At 36.4% G+C, this 16,656-nt stretch overlaps 1 protein-coding gene and 1 long non-coding RNA gene across 2 annotated transcripts in view; one reads left to right on the top strand and one right to left on the bottom strand.

Annotated features, from left to right (window-relative positions):
* Positions 1-15,903, bottom strand: part of LOC107746267 (guanine nucleotide exchange factor DBS-like) — a 70,442-nt gene extending 54,539 nt beyond the window's left edge. The window contains exon 1 of the mRNA XM_016560399.1: positions 15,383-15,903. Within this exon, the coding sequence (XP_016415885.1) occupies positions 15,383-15,545 (163 nt within the window). The 5' untranslated portion in view covers positions 15,546-15,903. The remainder of the gene's footprint in view (positions 1-15,382) is intronic.
* On the top strand, positions 10,373-12,111 carry LOC107746268 (uncharacterized). The gene is made up of 3 exons (XR_001640674.1): positions 10,373-10,648; positions 11,496-11,710; positions 11,904-12,111. It is a non-coding gene; the product is annotated as an uncharacterized LOC107746268 (long non-coding RNA).
* Positions 15,904-16,656: the final 753 nt, after the last annotated feature.

Here is a 16,656-nt window from a genome sequence, read left to right as displayed (position 1 = left end):
ATGTGCCATTACTTGCATACACAGTGAACTTTTGTGTCCATGATGAGCTTTCACAGCTAAGACAGAACTCTGATCACTGCGCATATTGACAGGCTTGAAGCAAAGCTTTGAATGTGAAACAACACTTTGGTGCCAGTCCAACTGGCTTCTGGAAGTTGGCATAAAACCAGACTGGTGCCAAAAGTCACCCATATGAGCATGGGTGAAACTGTTACAAACCGTTGACCAACAAACAATACGCTTCTCACGATCTAAGAGTGCAAAAAAGGAGGGGGGGGGAGTTTACGTTCAAATTCAGGGTCGCATTTTAACTTGAAAATCAATGAATTGTGGGAAAGTTTAACATATAACCAAACACAGATTTCAGATCACAGCACTGTGACACACTTTTACAATAAGAACAGTATGATAAATGGAAATCTACTCCTGAATTTAAATATCAAGACCATAAAAACTTAAAACATACCAATTAAAAGGCTGAAATCTACATACAAAACATAATCAGAACAGGGATGTTTTAACCCAAAAGGTTACTAATTAAAAGTGCTCTTCTGCCATAGAAGAACCATTTTGGGTTCCCCAAAGAACCTTTCAATGAACAGTTCTTAAAAGAACATTTTCCTTAGTGTGAAGAACATAAAAAACTAAAGAAGCTTTTTCCATTATGAAGAACCTTTTGTGGAATGGAAAGGTTCTATGGATGTTAAAAGTTCTTCTTGGAACCACCAATGTCAAAGAACCTTTATTTTTGAGAATCGATGTAAAGTTCATTTCCTGAGTTTATTGAATTCTGTATAGTTTGAATAAATTTAACAAACATAAATACACCAGAAAAGCCCAGAAAAACAAAACAGCACTTCAAACTGGACACATTGGACCTGGTTCAATAGATTTACCCATTTAGTCTCCTACCTGTCACCACTTTCAGTTGCAGCCATAGTCTGGTAATGTCCTGGCAGAGCAGGGACACTCGGTTGAGCTCCATCCTGCTCAGAGTGCACCTTTCCCGGCCACCCTCCTGTCTCAGGTACCTCTATCTCTGGGGCTTCATCCTCCTGCAGGACTCACGTAAGCTGCCGCGCATAACTGTTCGTCAGCGCACTTCACATATCCTCATCTCCAACACACACAAACTCAACCGGCATCAGGTTACTCTGCCACACACACACACACACGTGCAGGTGGAAGCAACAGACGGTGGAGTGAAAGGGAGGAAAAGCCCCGGGGCAGCCGCTTAAACAAACCAGAATGCAATTCTGTAGCGACCTGTGTGCGTGAGTGAGTGCATAAGCTCTGACATACGCACACACTCTCTAATCGTCCTGCCTCTAACAGGTTTGAGAGAGAGAGAGAGAGAGAGAGAGAGAGGGATGGGGGGATGACAGCAGTTTTTTCTGTTTGTTACTCTGCCAGGGCTCTGTGGATTAATAATAGACAGCCAATCAAAATACTGGGGCCGGACTGAGAGGCGGAGCACATAAACTACATTACTCCATCTATCATGATACTCAAGTCTATTATACTATACTGCACATAAAATATGTTCATTATTACAATAATTGGGATATTTAGTCAGCTGTATTTTTCCCTTTTAATAATTGCTTTAATGGTGGAATGTATTTTTTAAAATTGTTTTAATGTAATTAACTTGTTATATTTTATTTACTTTGCACTATTGTTATTTCACTTCGTTTGACACTATACTGTGAAAAAGCAAATGCATAGGTTTTGCCATCCATGCCAAGAAGACAAACAAATAAATTAAATAAATACATTTATTATAATAACAATGCAACAAAATTATGACATTAATGTTCATTGTTCGAATTATTCCAATAGTTAATCTAATTTTTCATCTTCAATTTACCTCTTTTAATAGCTCTTTTTAGTTTTTTTAAATATAATTTCATCAATATTTATTGCAAAAAAAATTATCAAGACAGCGTCAAAAATTTTTTTTTAACTAAAGTAGTTTTTTTACAACTGTTTTGTTTAATGCTCACTATTGTTATTTTACAATTTAGCAAATGTACATAAAAACAAAATTACATGAAAAAGTGACAGTGTATGATCATTAATACAACTTAACACGAACCTTTTTAATAACTTAACCTTTTTAGTAACACTTTACAATAAGATCCTATTAGTTAGCATTAGTTAATGCATTAACATTAACCAACACCGAGCAATACATTTGTTACAGTATTTATGGATCTTTGTCATCTTTATTTAATGAAATATAACAGTTTATTGTTAGTTCTTGTCAGCTCACACCCATTGAATAATATTAAAAGATACAACTTTTGCTTTTAATAATGTGTGAGTACATATTGAAAATAACATTAACAAAGATTAAGAAATGCTTTTGAAGTACTTTTCATTGTTAGTTAATGTAACTAACAATTGTAACATATAGATATATAAAAAAAATTATATATATATATGATGGACCAATTAGTTCTAAAGGCTGAGTTTGTTGAGGCCAGTGTACGTAGTAGTGGTGCCTTCTCTGGTTGTAGTAGTGCAACCATGGCAAAATCTGTGTCAGGGGAAGCGGAATCTGATGAAGGGCTTGACTTCCTTTTTTCAGAGGAAAAGGAAGTTCCTTAAGTTGTCTATTGCTGACTTGTCGCCATGTTATGTGTGCTTAAGGGGGCTTTTGGTTTTTGTGCCTTTCTAATTTTCTTCCCTTAACCACACAATTATATATATATATATATAATTTTTTTTTTTTTTTTTCACTCTGCACTGTGTACCGTCATACAGAGCTGCAGGGATGCCACACACACCTAGTTCAACATCTTTTATATGAGAACCCAAGCAATCCATAAGAGAAGAGTGAAAGGCGCTGTATGTCTGTATTCACAAAGAGCCTGGGAAAAAGACACACACACACACAACCTGTTTGTGGCTGGAGTCTGTGCAGAGATAGAGTCTGCTGCTGTGAATTAAGCAGCTCTATAGTTCTGCAAAGCCTTTGATGGAACTCAAACCCTTTCAGCTTGAGAGCGAGAGAGAGAGAGAGACTGTGCGAGAGAGAGAGAGAGACTGTGCGAGAGAGAGAGAGAGAGAGACTGTGCGAGAGAGAGAGAGAGAGACTGTGCGAGAGAGAGAGAGAGAGAGAGAGAGAGAGCTATCAATGGAAACAAAACAGATTTAGACACATCAAAATGACTTTTTTAAGCTTATAAAATAGTAGAACAGCAGCAAAGACTGCCAATGTTAGATAAATAAAGTGTCTAAATATATTCTCCAGTTTAAGTTGGGGGTTTTTTGTGAGTACTCTATTCTTAGAGCACCACGGTTCCTTACAAAACGACACCATGTCATGCATTTTAATGCGCTACACACTATTTTCAGACAATATCACAGATAAGTTTACAGAAAGGTATATCTGGGTTGGTGCTGTCTGGGAAAGTATACGTTCATTGTGACTTTTGTGATACGCAATCTTCAGCTCAAGGCTCTCTCACAGCCTGAAGGTCACAGGCCGCATACAACAGGAGGACTTTAAAATGCAGGTCAAGTTCTAGACACTCTCGCTGGAAATCCCCTGGCTCTCTTCTCTTAGATCTTGTGTCCGGCTATATATACCCACTCCATGCTTTTCTGAGACACTCACACACTACAGATTATTAAAGAGAGACAGGGCTTCACTTTTATAAAGACAAACACAATGCCCCTTTCTGTGCTTGATCATTAACACTATGCCACTGAGCTAGATCCTCTGGGCTCAACTGTATAACAGCTCTAAATGTACACAGTTACATAATATACACACAGTTAAATAACCAAATCAAAATGAAAACAGCGTAAAAAATAAAAGCAAATTCAATGCAAACAGTATATAAATAATACCAATTATTAATAATAATAACACTGTAGTGTAGACATTGAGTTGATCATTAAGCACGGTGTGATTTTCCATTTATGAGGAGGAAATGAGGTTATAAACTAACTTGAAAGGATTAATGTTTGTTCTCTGTGAAGAATCAAACTCACTTTGCTGGCCTTTAGTCTCCCATCATTTTTACTCAAATAGCTTAGCTCACCCTTACTGTACTTATGCCATACCCCAGGAAACATTATTAAAAGTGTTTAATAACGGTGAGCGAGTTTGGATCTGTCTGACCAAGCAGTCAAATCCTGTTCTATAACCTTCACACGGGTCCTGATTATTCATAGAATTATTCATGACTCATTAAAACTGCACCTTGTTCGTCTAACAAACAATTTAAAGTATCGACTGTATGTGAGATCGATACAAATAAGTGCCTATGTAGAATATATTTAACTTAATGAACTGCTATCCTTGTGATCTGCATTTCTAAAAGGCCTTTTCCATGCTGGGCTAGAATCAAAATCTCAAAACAAGATGATATCAGTCAGTAGTACAAGCTATCAGCTTAATGAACTGGAGTATAATCAGTTATATTTGCTATAACTGCAATTTCTGAAGTCAAGCTCTATGCTTGCCTTATTAGTAGCGGCACTCATTCCTTATGAGAAATAACGCACAACCAGTTCAAATTGAACTGTGATAAAACTGTAAAGCTGATTTCATATTTACAGTCTGCTGAACATATACCGGCAGACAAGAGTAAAAATAGACTCCAGGCCTATTGATTCTGATAAATGTAGAGTCTAGAGGGACAAGGATGCATGTGGCCGTCTTTCACAATTCTACAGCGCTGCAGCAGCTGTAATGAGAAAAGCAGGAGTGTGTTTCTGTAACTTCGGTCACACATCCTGTTTCTGGCAGGCTCTGGTTCTCCCCGAGCCATTCGGCAGAAAATGAAACCCATACTTCATATGCTAAAATAACAGGATTGTGTGTAAATTATGTAACATACTGTGTATCCAACAAATCCAGTGATAAGGGAAGCGTTTGATGGATTAACTAACATCATATTTGCTCTTGTAGAGGTGACCTGCCCCTTTAATAAACAAATACAGCTAAACAAATACAGCCTCGGATATGTATATTGTAGTATCCCTTTTAAAATGCTGAATTCCTTTGAAATTCATGACTTTTACAGTAAATGTAAAAGTAAACTCAAGAACCTTACTATGAAAAAAGGTGAACTGGGTTTAAGTATTACAAGCTAACTGACATATTTTCAGCACGATGACATGCTAACAATATTATTATCCATATTATTATTTTAAACAATTTGGTTTATTTTACCTTATTTATTATTATTATTATAAAAATAATATATAAATATTTTTTAACAATTTTACCTTATTATTTAATATTATCAGGCATGTGTGTAGGGGGGTGCTTTGGGGGCTCAAGCCCCTGCAAATATCTGTAAATATATATTAGAAACATTACATGAAAATTCAGTGCACAAAAGTGAACTCACATTTGAAGTTCTTGTTAATATAAACATGGATCTTTAAATGTTCTAACAGGTCTAACAGTTTCAAGGGCTTGTTTGGTCATTCTGTATTAAAAAAAAATGCTAAAAATTATTTTTGCTGCTGTATTGAAAACGTAATGTGTGACATGTTATACATGCAGATTATACAATAAAGCCTGCACTTTCATTTGTGTTTTAATATGTGTTTGATAGACCATAGTTAATAATTATAATTACAATAATTATACAAATAAATTACTCTCAGTATAAAATTTAGTAACTAGTTTCACAGCAGTTTCTAGTTATGATGGGTAATAAATTCTAAATAAAACATTTTAGTTGAATGAACTACAAAACTAGTTGAGCAAACATACCTTTTAACGTTGAAGTCAAGTTTGGGCCAACTAACAAATAACAATTGAAGCAACAATTTGTAGAGAACTTGAGTCAATGTAAAATTTCTGTGGAACTAGCTACTAAATAATAATCAGTTGAAACCACTTGAAATTTTTTTACAGTGTGCCCTTTGTTCAAAATTATCCAAAAGTTCCCCTCTCTCAACAATTATCAACAATAATACTGTGGTCAATAAAACAAAATGCATTCGAATTATAATTATTATGATAATGTGTACAAAACAGTAACAAATGGCTCAAAACTCAGAAAATACCCATTTAATTTTACTTGTATCTGTCAGTTTGAGACATCTTACCATTGTACGGCTATAGATTGTGCGCATCTTAAAAAAGCAAAAATTTCTTAGGATGATGTGAATTGGAGTGGTATCTTCCCAGTCTTAAACTGGTTGAAAACTACGTAGCCACTGTCTGTTTTCAGTTGTTTTTTCTTTTTTTATAAACAAACCTGAAATTGCTAAAGTAGAAGTTATTACATTAATTGTAAATAGGGTTTACTCCTATTTATGTATTGCATATTGACATACCTTTTACCACTGGATGAAACTATCATTGTTGTTAAATGAAACCCAAGTGCCACCAACAGGCCTATTGTGAAGTGTAAACAGTTCAAGTTCAAGAACACGTGAGTGAGTGAGTGAGAGAGAGTGAACGAACGAACGAATGAATGAATGAATAAATAGGAACTTCTCTGAATATAAATGGCCCTTTTATACATTTGAGCCCCTGCCCCTGAGGAACTCCCTGCAACAATAATAATTTTATTATAATTTATTTTTCTACATATGCAACCTAATTACACGTTAGGACTAAGGTTTATTTTATTAGTCTTTATATTGTGGCATTTCAGGTGTATGTGTTTAAGAACTTCTTTCAAACAAAGTCTTGTGCTCATTTGAGTCACAAGGGAAGGATGAATTTTTACTGAGAGACACTTTTAGGAAAGCACATGATTCTTCGTATCTTAGGAGGAAATTGTCTTTCATAATAGATGTTTTCCTGTAATTCTTGTATTGCTGTAGAATCTTTTATTTTTTCACAGATCCACAGCCAGTTTTCTCAACTCATCCTGAATCTGAAGCATTACAGTTTTAAACAACCTAACTGTGCTTATATTTCATCATCAGCTTCAGGGAAATAACCTTGAATACAGTCAATCAGCAGATTCGAGGGAACCAAATGCTGAAGTGAGCATATGACCACAAATTTACCAGAAAGCGGGAATTTTCGAATCACTTGAGAACGATTGTGCAACTCATGTCAGCTCAAAACAATGATCATCTGACCCATCAAAACATCCTCTCTCACAGACACACACACACACACACTGGCTAGTCATGTGATCAGTCTGACGCAGTCACTGGTGGGTATTTGCATGGGTTTGGTCACAGCAGCAAATCACACAGCAACCAATTAAACCCCCAGTCCTCCAAAAATACATCAAAGATCAGATTCATGAGACAAATGAATTACAAATCATAAATAACCGTTTAACTCATGTGCCTGTTTGCAGAAATACACGTCATTAAGATGTTAGTTTAGGGACTGCAAGTAAATAAAATGTGCATAGCAAATGAAAAAGAATATACATTCTGACTTTCCAGAAAAAAAATTTAATGCATAAATGGTCTGAACAATCCTCATAAACCAGTTATTTTGTGGTTGCTCTTTATAATAAAACAGGAAAAAAGCTTGAGACAAAAGGTAGTTTTCAGACAGGCACCTGCAAAGAAGTCCCAGGAACACACAGAGACATGAATATATCCACAGGATATTACTATGACAACATGTCTGGTTTATTACAAAACAAAAAACAACAACAACAAGGATGCAAGAACTTCCTCTGCGGGCTCTGAAGCTACAAGGAGAGGCAGGAAACTTCCTCTTTATACTTCAAGTAAAATCCCAAAGATGAGGAGAAAAGCAATGAAATACTGTCATAAGATCAGGCATTTCCTTTGAATAACATACTAAACTGTTTACCAATGAGATTGTGCTTTCACTTTTTTAGTCTACATTTTCCTTGATTCTTTCCATCTCCGGAAATTCGGTCATGCCAGTGGGAGAATGTCCCATCATTAACCTACATCAGTGCTGACAGTCGTCACGTTCTCTGGCCTGCGGGGGGATGATGGCCGTCTGGACAGCAGTTAGCAGTAGCGGTTAGCTGTTCTCGAGGGACTTTCATGTCACCACACCCCCTTTATCATCCAGATTTAATCAGCACAGGCACTGTAACAGAATCACAGGCTGTTTAGGCCTCAGCTTCACCCCTCTCTTAATTATCCATGCTTACTGCTGGCAGCATATACTGTTTCAATTGATGCAGTTCCACCAAACAGGAAGACTTGTGTTTATATGCTCTTAGTTTCCTAAACCAGGGAAGTCACCATGAAATCAAAATGGACTTATTTTTCATGGAATTTTGCAGCATTTAATTAATTTTTTCATCAAACAGGAAGTGCATGCTAATGAATTCTCAGGTGCGTAGATCAAAAAAAAAAGTTAGTCAACCAGGTAGCAGAAATTGTCCGCACACTGGAAAAATACAATCAGACTAAACAGGATCTATCAAAAATATATTTTATTTATTTAAAAGTGAAAACGTGACAAAAGTGCAAAGTGTCTTAAAAGCCTTCTCACATAAGATTACATTTAGCAAATCCAATGAGCCAATCAATTCCCGACGAACAAAATTAAGTCCCACCCTAAATTTTTTTCTTGTTTCACTCAGAATCAGATAGCCGTCACAATAGGGAAGAAAAGACTATCGCCAATTCAGTTTCATGCAGACATTAAATCTGAATTAAAACTGTCATTATTTGCTTACTCTCATGCCGTTCCAAACAGTCCCTGCATAAAAAATCTCGTAAAAAATAATACATCATAGGTGAGAAATGAGTAAAAAATCACCCTAAAATTAATAATATTTTTGCAGGGGGTTCAGGTTTAAGACTGGATGGCTGAACAGAAAGAAAAAATAACAGCAAAGGAAATATACTGTATATATATATATATATATAGATCGATCAGCATTGATGTATTACAAAGTTATATTTTTTTACTGTCCTAAGTCCATACACAAGAGAACAGAAGTCAAAACATCATGGCAAATTATTCCATTTTTTGTGTGTAAACAAGTGCAAAAATACTCAGTGCTATTCAAATGAGAGAGTTATAATTTAAGATCAACTTCTCTGTTCAAACTACATATGATAAGAGAAACCACAATAATAGACACAAAAATAATAGAATTAATTTACTGTAAAACCTCACACTCAAGAGGAAAAACCAAGTGCAAATGGAGAAATAATCACGGCAGCTGATTGTGGCAAAATGTTGGCTCATCGACCACATGCAACTCTGCATAAAATCACCATGCAACACAACAATAGCGAGAGGAAACATCCTCTAAAGATTTCCTCTAAAATGACAATGACATTTATGCCTCTAAAATTTGCATCGCCAAAAATTATCCACAAAACAAGAGATTTGCCCCAGCAAACACACACTACTGCAGGGGCTGCCAAAACAAGGACGAACTCAGCAAGAGTACCATGATGAGGAAATGGAGGCCAGTGGCTCTAATACACACTGACAGTGAAGCCAAAGGGGGAGACACTTTGATGTGAGGAGATAATGGAGGCTGTAGGCCCAAACAGAATCTGCAAGAGTATTCCTGCAGAATTCAAAAACATGCCATTCATCATATGCCACAATTTGTATATATTGTAATGTATATATAATTAAAAATATTCAATATATTTTACGTAATCATTTATACAAAGACTGTTTTTAAGTTAATTTCAATATTCAAAAACAGAAAATCCTCTTAATGACCTCTAATGCTCACTTAAGTCTGCTTTTGAACTGTCAGTGCAGGTCTCTAAAAATAGTAAAACCCTTGCAATAAGAGATTTGCTAGAGTAAACCTACACTACAACATGAGCTGTTTCAACAATACAAAGTACTGCTGAGTATATAAACGCAGTGAGAGCAGACGTTTACTCAGAGCAAACAAATATGAGGAGAAGGCTGATGTAACCCACACTAACAGCACAATCAAAGAGAGGAGGTCACCAGTCTGCAATGCATTGATTGATAAATCGTACTATACTGTACAGTGTATTAGTACTGATCACCTAGCATTGATGCATATACAAAATCAACTCTTACATGATTCACTCAGGGGTTTATTTAACAGTGTGGCCTTGTATATGTAGAACTGCAGCTCTCAACAAAGTGTGTTAATTGGCAGTTTGTTACTGCATTGCCTCTGCTCCCATGAGAGATGACACCTTAACTTCAGTCTCTGGTGATCAGCAGTACAAATTAACGCACAAGCATACAGCTCATCTGAGTGGCTTAAACAGTAGAACTCTACAGCAACATGGTGGATGCTCAGAGCCAAAATGGCTGCCTCTGTTTCATCAACATAAGGTTGGGCTTTGTAAACCAGGCAAGCTCATCCAGTGTAAACAGCCAAACCTAGAGCAATTTAAGATCAACCGTGTCCTCATAACACTATAAGCAAACCTCACCAACCCCATAGGCAAATAAAGACATGCTCTTGTGTCCTCTTACCGCTTCACAGGCGCATATGTGCGTTAGAGGAGAGCTCAGTCTTTTCTTGTTTGATGTTTGTTGTGATGTTCCCACTGCAAAGGTTATGCAAAATACTCAAGCAGCACAGAGACAGACAGTCACAGAGAGAAGCCATGCTGAAGAACCACACCCACAGAGGAACAAGCCAGCAGGTGCATCTAATTACAACATCCTGTCTACAGACGTTTGACAGTCTTATGACAAATGCAATGTCAGATGCTTCGCATTTGAACTTTGGCTAAGGACACCTAACAAACCTAAGTATAGTGCTTGTTATGTCTTTCTGGTTACCTTACCCTTTAAAGGAACAGTCGACACAAACAAATTGTTCTGTACTCACCCTCATATAATTTCAATTCCATATGCTGTTATTTTATTCAGTGAGGCATTGGAAAATCATTGGACACTGGAAGAAATGTTACTAACCTTGTGCCGTTCAATAACAATTTGCCTTTCTGTCAAGCCCCATCATTTTAAAATTCTGATGACAAATGAGAGCTTTAGGTGAGGGTCAAGTGGAGCAGATACTTGATCAGATCAACTACTTTTATGATGCCGTTTGGTGTTTTTGTTCTTTATGGAGCTTGACCTGTATATATTGTAATATATAGATATATATAGATATAATAAATTATTATATTAGATGAAAAACCTTGGCAACTAACTGGAAGTTTCAATTAAAGTAGTAAATTACAGAAACTAAAACAATAAGATAAAGCTGAATCATTTAAAAAAACTTATAAAAAAGACAAAAGCACATAACAAAATATAAAATTAAAACTAATTCAGAACAGTATATAAATAATACTAAAATATAATTGCTGGTTATTATGGAGCATCATGGTAAGAGATGTAAAATAATTCTTAAAAATGTACTGTTGTCTCATAGAAAAAAAACAGAAGCATACTGGTGTGGAAATTCATGAGGATGAGTAAATAAATAATGATTTGTAATTTAAAATGACATTTAATTGTTTAATTTGAATTTACTTTAGTGAAATGTTGGCTGCTTGATCCATGCAGGGAATTTAAAATGTATTCAGCTTTTTAAATCTGACAGCAATAGTGTCACACAATCAGATACTAACAACATGTATTCAAATTGCAGATGTATTATCACCCTGAAAGCATCCCATGATACATCACTGCCAACAACATCATGATACAAGTGCTGGGAAAAACAACAAAGTGCCACACAAACACTTCTCATCTTCTAAGCACATGACACAAGAGCAACTTACAATTTAGCCCCTCACAGCAAACAGTGAACCTGAAGAAACTTTCCATTTCCTCTAAAGGGATCTTCACCCAGCTCCTGCAGAGGTGCGTCCCAGTCTCCTCCGTCAGGATCATTTCACCTCCTTCACTCGGCCTCAATCTGCCCTGCTCTTCTTACCTTCCTCAATCATTCTCCCTTTTACTGTCACATCCTGTCTGTCCTCACATTGCAAATATTCACTCCCTGAATGATCACGATCTGTCTCTCGCTCTCTGACGCTCTATCTTTCTCTCTCAGGTGTGAGTGCTGCAGTCAGGAACGTGACGCTGTTTCTCAGTCACGCCCATCTGAGATGCACAACAAAGCTGCTCACTCGAACACAAACACATTACACATCTGTCTCTTATCTCACCTGTGATTTCAGGCACTATCACAAGCATTTGCATTATCATCAGATTTTCAAACACATGCACAAAAGAAGAAAAAAAAAGAGAAAGAAACAAACAAATGGGACTATTTACAAAGTTTCTGTAGCTCAATTGGTTAAGAATGGTTCAGGGATTTGAGTTCCAGGAAACAAACAAACTGGTATATGTATACTCTAAATGGATAAATGAAAAACTATTAAATAATAATTAAAAAAAAAAACTAAAAAGAATATTTTGCAATAATTAAACATGTGGATTGTTACTTTGAAATGATTTGCATAATTTGAGAATTTATTATAGGGGTATTTTATAATATCTGAGAAACACTAAGACTCAGTAGTTTGTCTCAATTTAATATTTTTCAAATATTAACAAAACAAATGAAAAAACAATTAAGATAGTATAGACATCTCATTTTTTATTTTTCTTAAGTTGCTAAATTAATATTTATTGCATTGTTTTAGTGTCACAGGTTTTTGGGCACCTATTAATTTGAGCTTCTGATGAACTCTTTACCATCCGTTTAAGGTGGTTGTCAGTATGTTTTAAAGTAAAATTATTATTACAATTATTTCAGTTCCTAAAATATTGAAATTAAATGTACAGTAAAAAACATATCTGTAAAGTTTAAAATGTTGCAACTATATTTTTACGGTAAAAATCTGGCAAACACGGCTGTTGTTTTACTATAAATTAAAAAAAAAAAATAATTACAGTATGAGCAACTGTCATATTTACAATTTAATTTTGTAACATTAATTGTTATAGTTATTTTACATATTATTTAAGATTTTTGCATATAGAGTTATACATTGAAATTTCTGCATGTCAGAGACTTCTCACATAGTCTCAAAGCTCAGCTCAAGATCTCAAAGGTTATCCAAACACATTTACCTTGTTGCAGAGTCTGCGTGTACCTGGTTTGTGTCCTCCCAGGTTTATGGATGAAACAGCACACTGTTTCCATTTCTGATTATCAGGATTTACTTCTCACAGCAAACACAAACACAGACGTAAATGGATCCAGCACCGCTTCACCACTCTAACCGCTGTCCATTATACTTTGACCTCACGCAAACCGCTGCAGGTGTAGTTAACCATTACCAGACACCATTACAACATACTGGAGAACTCCACGTGGCCCTGACTTATATCAAATCTAGATATCAAACTCAAAATATATCACACACTAAGTATGTGCAACAGAGTTGTCATAGTAGACTAAAACTAAAACCACCTAAAACTGTTTTTTTTTTTTTTTACTTCAAATGAAATAAACGTTAATTAAAATAAAATAAAATATAAAAAAGTAATTTTATTTCAGCTAGTTGCCAAGGCAATATTTCTCATTTTCATTTAGTTTAACTTGATGTACTAAAATAGGCTAAGTCAAATTATATTCACCAATTCATAAAAACAAAAACTTTTTAAAATAACAAAAAACACAACAAAAGTACTAAAACTTTACAATTAAAATGAAATCAGGAAATATAAGCAGTATTTCAATGATAAAAAAAATAACACTGATGAGCGATAGTGACAGTGATGCTTGCCTTAAAAAATGCTACACGCAGACAGTCAAGGAACAATCTGGCTAGAAGCGGCGTATAAACATCATATTCTAATAATATAAGACTTTGAAAACTTCATGCCAACGCTGGGCCGAGATCAGCCTAAAAAGATAGTCTGCATATGACAGATAATGAAGTCCAAAATAGCTCGTCTGCATAGCGCAGATACAGAACAAAAGAGTGTGACAACATCACAAGGATGCTGGGAGTCGTCTCATATTAAACACACAGAAAGTCAAACATCAAAGAGCAAATACACACACAAACACACTCCGACTTAAGCGGCATCCTGTTACAAGCGAGAAACAGACACAGAGCGGCTTAAGATCAGAGATTTACTCACATTTCAGGACGTCTGACATCTGTTCTCCAGTACAGATACCGCCACAAGCTGTCCTTGCAGTGCCTTGTTTTTGAGTGCGTATATTCCCTAGTTTGTCCGCTGTGGACTACGCAAAGCAAAGCAATTGTTCAGTTTGTTACGGGGGTATGTGTGTGTGAATATCTTTTTTGAGAAGTTGAGATGATACGCTATTTGCCCAAGTCTATCAGTCGCTCATGCCATGTGTGTTCCCTAAATATACCAGTCTAGCTCTGTGCTGAGATGCACTGGTTTACTGTGGAAAACAAAACTTTTAGCGCAAAGTGTCTGAGCGAGAGAGAGAAAGAGAGAGAGAGAGGATGTGTGTCAGTGCGATCCGGCCAATGGGCCATCCACATGCATCTCAATGATGTGAGAAATCCCACGAGGAAACCACACACACACACACAAACAAATGCACAAACATTTACTTAAATTGGCCCTAAAAATGATCTGAACACCCAAGAATTTAATTTCAACAGATAACGTTTTGGGGCCACAGCATGTTCAAGGAATAGCTCCATCCATTCCATTCTTTATTTAAGGCCTGTTCTTGAGAACAATAACTATAAAGATAACAATTTTAGCATCCACACCAATGGACGATAATGTTCTGTTTATAATGTTCTGTCGTCTGCTGCTTTAAATGCTTAAGCTCTTTAAAGTCAGGTGGACTTTGATTGGCTATTAATGTCTTTATTGTTTATTAGCTGGAAAAAATGATTTTATAAGTGATTCCAATTCTAATTCCATAGAATTAGAACCATATTAAAACTTTATCTTTACAGTTATAGTTGTCCGGCTTGGTGTGAACGGGCATTTACCCTAATGTCATACCATGCTTGTATATACTTTTCCTTCAAAATAAGATATTTTAAAGAATGTGTGGGTCAATCTTTTCTATGCATTTACAAAATACAAAAAAAAAAAAAAAATTGAGACTGGAGTTTTCAGACTAAAGACACCATGAAAGTATTATAAGTATCATAAAGTCCACATGACTTGTGCACTATTTTATTGTCCTTCAAGACAATAAAAAACAAAAAAAAATCCTAAATTTAAGCAATTATGGTAATTTTATGGTACTTTTGCATCCTTTTTGAAGCCTGAAAGTTTCAGTTCTCATTTTTTCAAACTGCATGAAAAAGATCAACTGGTACTACATTCTTCAAAATGTTGCAGTTCCTCAGAAGAAGGAAAGTCATATGAGTTTGGGATAACTTGAGGGTAAATAAATGTTGCCAGAAGCTTCATTTTTGGTTGAACTATTCCTTTAACCGCTCACAAAGTGTCCTAAAACTGAATGACTCAGAATCTAACAGAGGCAGTCAGCAATGTCCATCCTGTTTCCTCAGCAAAACCATCTGAAAGCAACTCCACCACACACACACACACACTGATATTCTGGTCTCTCACCGTTCCAGTCCCTCCAGGAGCTCTTGCGGCTGAAGGTTGTGAAAGGAGAGAAGGGGGCCCCCTGTAAGACCGTAGCCGATAGGTTGTAGAGGAGCTGGGTCAGTCGGGACAGGATCCGCTGTGGGGCGTCCTGGCCCTCCCGAAGAAACTCATGCAGAGACATTTAAACTGGTTCCCACATGTACCTAAACCAGTCTTGATTGGCCTCGGTTCGACCTGATGTCTCGGAACCAGCCCAAAACCGATCCGGATTGATCCACATTCGGTCCAGACCGATGCTAAAACAGTCCTGACCGCACCAGGGCAATCTGAACCAAGCAAAACCAATGAAATCCCAAGCCAGGATGATCTGATCCAAGAGAATGCTGGGAAGACTACAGCAGCCCAGTCCTGGTCTCAGAGGGCTTCCGCTGTCAGATGGGACCCGCAGAGAGAGGCTGCATGCAGACGCATCTCGGACCTCCTGTTTGTAAGGAAACAACCCCGGCATTCATGCACGCTGTCGCAATAAACACACACGTATTCTTGCAGAGGAGAGAAGAAGAGTGGAGGAGAGGGGAGGGAGAGTTTTAGCACAAATCCCCTTCTGCTCTGCTAATTACACACACACACACACACACACACACACACAATCACAGACACTAATCTCCAGCATTCTTGTGCGCCACTTACGGGCCAAACTGACTAACTTTCTCTAAACAGAACAGAAATGTTACAATATCCTTTTAAATGATTAAATATCCTAAAACAAAACATGCTCAACAACAACAACAAAAAACATTCTAAGAAAGATTGAAAAACATACTAAATATGTAGTATGAAAATATAAAAATGCATAAAGGCATAGAGTTAGGGAATAAACAAACTCAAATAGAAGTCAATGCAAAGTCTTTACCATGATAGAAAAACCAATGTATGTGCGTGTGTGTGATGAGGAGTCAGATGCAGAGAGATGAAGAGCAGGATAAGCCATCTTAAGGTTAGTATGGAGCACCTGCACACCTCTTACAGTCACCTACATTCACCCAAATAAACCAGAGCACAGACTGCAGGGATACACACACTAAATAATGCATGGGACTACAACTAGCATGCTTCTTTAAGTGGATTTGTATAATTCATACAGTATATGCAATTAAATGACCATATATAAAATGTACACTTTCATTAACATGAAATTTTTTATCATGCACTTTTAAAAAATATTTGCATGTAGATGGCTCCACAGAGACCTAATTGTTCTGGTTAGACCTTGCAATGCCCTAGCTAATACA

The sequence above is a fragment of the Sinocyclocheilus rhinocerous genome, unplaced genomic scaffold (assembly GCF_001515625.1).
Source record: "Sinocyclocheilus rhinocerous isolate Xijiao unplaced genomic scaffold, SAMN03320098_v1.1 scaffold798, whole genome shotgun sequence".
NCBI lineage: Eukaryota > Metazoa > Chordata > Actinopteri > Cypriniformes > Cyprinidae > Sinocyclocheilus > Sinocyclocheilus rhinocerous.
Note: the sequence above shows the minus strand (reverse complement) of the source record. Positions and strands in the feature narration are given on the sequence as shown.